A 4,023-nucleotide genomic window follows, 5' to 3' on the forward strand; every position below is an offset into this window, starting at 1 on the left:
AACACGTCACCATAATCGGAGCTGGAGGCGAGGGAGAGAGGGGGGAGGAAAGCCTGTAGAAAGCGGGGAAGAGGATGAAAAAGAGAAAGGGAGTGCACTCGCTCGCATCACTGTCTCGATGCACCGTCCTCCCTTCCTGTCCCCTCACCATCTCCCCTCCTCTACAGCACTTCCTCCGTCAGTGCAAGGGCTAGGCGGAGAGACCGCGAGGTGTCTTGGTGCACCACCAGCTGCTGGAAGCAGGCACACGTGTCAAGCGGGCGCTCTGCCATGCACGTCAGACGCACCATGCTCTCTTGCACCTCACGCGTTTCTGCCCGCACGAACTGCTTCGCGAAGGCTGTCGACCACGTCGCCATGCTCACCGTGACGGCGCGCATCTGCAGACTGGTTGCCTGATGCTGCTGGGATTCCGCAGCAGGGGAGCTAAGGGCGTGTACGGTGGAAGTCACCTCCGGATCTGTCGAAAAACCCAAGAGGTACTGAAGTCCCACCGCAGTGCACACGCTGACCTCGATCTCGCCGAGGTGGTGAAGGGCATTGGCAAAGAGCCCGCGAAGAACCTCGGTGATCATGGCCTCCGACCCAGCTGTTGACTGTTGCGCTGCAGCACCTTCGCTGAAGGCGCCACGACTACTGAGGAAGAGGGCCGACGCTGCCTCCACGTCTTTGGTGAGGGCTGTGCACTTGTCTCGAACGTATCGGTGGAGAGCGCGGATGCGCGGGGTGGCCGGAATGGCGTGATTTGGTGCCTCTGGGGTAGAGGATGACTTTGGTGAGCTCCACTCGGCCTTGTCGCGAGGGCGGCCGCGTCCATTGGGTCGATGGGCTCCGTCGTCTCCGAGAACACAGCGGTGACACAGCATACGGTGCAGCGCGTTGGCGATAGAGGCGTTGCTCACCTCTAGCAGCAACTCCACTGTTGGTATGGCAGCGAGCCAGGTAAGCACCTTGGTGGCTTGCTCGAGTGGTTGAAAGAGGCCCTGGATGATGTCATCGCGAGAGCGAGGGACCGCCCGACGCCACAGAGACCACCACACATGCGCCGAGCCCTTACCATCACTGATTTCCCCTTCTCCCTGCTGGTGTTGCATGCGCTCTGACAGGTAGTAGTTGTCGCTGAGAGACGGTGACGATGATTCGAGTGACGGCGAGGTAGGCGATTCCGCCCCGGCCGAAGCGACGAAGTCGCGAGGACTGTGCCACTGCACAAAGTCGGGAAAGCGCACGATGCGGCCCTCGTGCGCCTTGTTGACGTGCAGAAAAAGACACATGTCGTTGTATAGCGCGTCCGTCTGCAGCCACTCAATACTGGCGCTCTCCACGGCAGCTGCGTCGAGGGAGTTGAGCTCTATTGCGCGTTGCATCACCTCGTCCGTCGTGGTCGGCGGTTGCGGCAGGGGTGGAGGGACGCACAGCACCTCACCATTCGTTATGAGATGTCGGGCAGGCCTCGTGGCCAGCGAGGTATCGGGCCTATCCTCTTCCGCTTTTGTGTTCATCGTGGGCGCAGTCGGCGAACTGTTGTCCCCCGATGGGCGCAGGAGTGCCTCTTGCGCATAGCGCAGCAGCTGCAGCTTCTGCATAAGCAGTGGTCGACGAAGGTCGACGGGCGGGTCCTCTGGAGGCATGGCCAGACAGTTCAAAAGGCGCTGCCAGCTTTTCTCCTCCTGCCCATGCGGGGCATCTGACAAAAGCCGATGAAGGGAATCGAGGCACCGTCGCCAGAGCGTCCGCACATCTGTCGGGGGCAGCGCCTGCGTCACACAGACGAAGGCGAAGCGGGCGAAAAAGGAGTCGGGGAAGTAACTGCGGCGCAGGTCCGTCTGATGTTCTGCGCCACCTTCGCGTCGTTGCCTGTGCAGCGCGCTCGCCTCGCTGGAGCAGGATTGCTGGTGTGCCTCCCACTCTCCCCAGAGACTGCGCAGGTGACGCGCCACCACTGCTTCACCTCGCTTGCTACTCAGGGCCTCGAGAGTGGCCTCCGCAGGCTGTCGAGCGCCGGGGTCGCCGTCTCCGTACGCACTTGCGTCATCGTCGTCTTCCGATGCTAGGGGCGCGGCAAAGAGCTGGATGAGGGACTCTTGCAGAGTCACTGTGGCACCTGGCCACTCCAGAATACGGGCCGCCATGTCGCGCAGCTCCGCCTCGCTGCAGCGGCCGCCTCTACGCTCGTCCGTATCACGTTCGCTTTCCTCGGCGGTTCCGTCGCCGTCATTGGCTCCGTCTTCGGGCTGCTGCGCTTCATGGGTGACAGCACCTCGCCCACCACGACCATTGTTAGCGTCGTGTGCAGACGTTCTGCGCACCGCGGTTGCGCTCGTGAGAGACTCCAGATAGCCCTTCGCCAATACCTCTGCGAGGTGCCCACTCACACCATGCTGGATGTCCTTGTCATCGCGCACCACCGCCTGGACCGTAATGGAGCACTTACGCTGTGCTGCCTGCGCCGCCGTGACGCTGCTGAAGAATAGCGCGGTAGGGGAGGGGGTCCCGGGTGCTGCTCTGGCGAGTGCATACTGAAAAGGGTCGAGGTGACTGGGCCGTCCGGCAGCCTCGTGTGTCTCGATATCGTGCAGCTGGTTCCACTGGAAGTGGAACTGCACGTGCTTCAGCGGAGGGACAGGGGTACCAAAGTCGTGGGTGAAGCCGCCGCACAGGAGCCTGGCGTACTCGTTTTCGCGGCGCAGCACGTTCTCCCAGGTGAGGGAGAATGACGCAGCGGAGAGCGGAGCACCCTCGCTGTCTGTAGCCTGAGAGTCGTCCAAAGACAGTCCATATGGGTGAAACTTCCACGGCACCGGCAGGACGTATTTCTTCCACAGGGACACGCAGATTCCGTCGAAATCGTCGCTGCGGATGCGACTGTGCTGCCCCACGTGCAGCTGGAAGAGGTCGATGTAGTCGGAGAGGGACTGGCAGTGCACCGGAATGCGGCCGAAGGCGTCTGCAAGGAACCGTGTGGTGAAGCTGCGCTGATGCAAGAGCGTCCACTCGGCGGCACTGATCGCCGGAGACGACGCTGGCATTGGTGGCAGCGCGGCACAGGCCGGCAGCGGCGGAGCGAAACCAACAAAGGTTTGCTTGTATGAATCCCCAGCGGGGGCGAAGCACGGCGCACATCCGTCTGGGTAGAAGAAGGGAGAGGGCAGGAGACTCGCCGTCGCGGCCGGTTGCCGATGTGAAGGCGGTGCGCAACCAGGTGCTGCAGCGCGGCTGGGCTCTGGGCACAGCCGAAGGACGCCACCATTGACCCGGCTCTTTTGCTGAAGCAGCGCCTGCCGCACTCCTGTGGAGAGTAGCGACAGCAAATAACTGGTTTCGCTCTCCCGGTACGACGCGCTCACCATGACCTTCCGTATGAGGAAGAAGAGTGGAGTGCAGTACTGCTGCGTGATGGGGTGGTCCGCGTCGCGAACGTGCACCTCCACGACAATCGACGAGTCCCCGTCAAGCGATAGGGGTGCCGTCGCGTAGAGGGGGATAGTCCTGCTAAACACTTTTGATGCAGTGGGAGGACTGGCCGCGTCGTTATCTATCAAGAGAGGCGCGGGCGACGACGAGGCAGTCGTGGACGACACCGGTGATGAGGCGGAAGCTGCGGCACCACTCTCAATGTCTGCTTCATTCTTCTCGTCCGCGGGTACGTCGCCGCCCGTCGCCGCTAATGCAGGGGTCACAAGAAAAGACTGCAGAAGAGGCTCTCGGTCCAACAAGTCTGCCAGGTATTGTTCAATGGCCTTGACGTGCTCCTCAAAGCTGTTGGCGCAGCTGAAGTCCTCAATAAGGAGCGGAATTTCCTCTTGTGGCGCTTCGCACGGCGACTCACTGCGCACGTGCATCATTTCCATGGCTGATGTGCCACGGGTTGTGCTGCTGTTTTAGGTGGGTGGTGTGGTGGTACAGAGGATGACACGTGTGGGGGCTGAGGAGCTGAGACAGGCCGCGAACGTCGGCTACTGTGACGGACGTAGAGGGAAGGAGGGAGGGAGGGAGGGAGGGGGGGGGAAACACACCTCTACG

The 4,023-nt window shown here is 61.9% G+C and overlaps 1 protein-coding gene across 1 annotated transcript; it reads right to left on the reverse strand.

Annotated features, from left to right (window-relative positions):
* Window positions 1–161: 161 nt before the first annotated feature.
* Window positions 162–3,842, reverse strand: LBRM_25_0490 (conserved hypothetical protein; the record flags this gene model as incomplete). Its single annotated transcript, XM_001565504.1, has 1 exon — window positions 162–3,842. The coding sequence occupies one exon, from the start codon at window positions 3,840–3,842 to the stop codon at window positions 162–164; it is 3,681 nt and encodes a 1,226-aa protein (XP_001565554.1).
* Between the last annotated feature and the right edge of the window lie 181 nt (window positions 3,843–4,023).

The sequence above is a fragment of the Leishmania braziliensis genome, chromosome 25, assembly GCF_000002845.2.
Source record: "Leishmania braziliensis MHOM/BR/75/M2904 complete genome, chromosome 25".
NCBI lineage: Eukaryota > Euglenozoa > Kinetoplastea > Trypanosomatida > Trypanosomatidae > Leishmania > Leishmania braziliensis.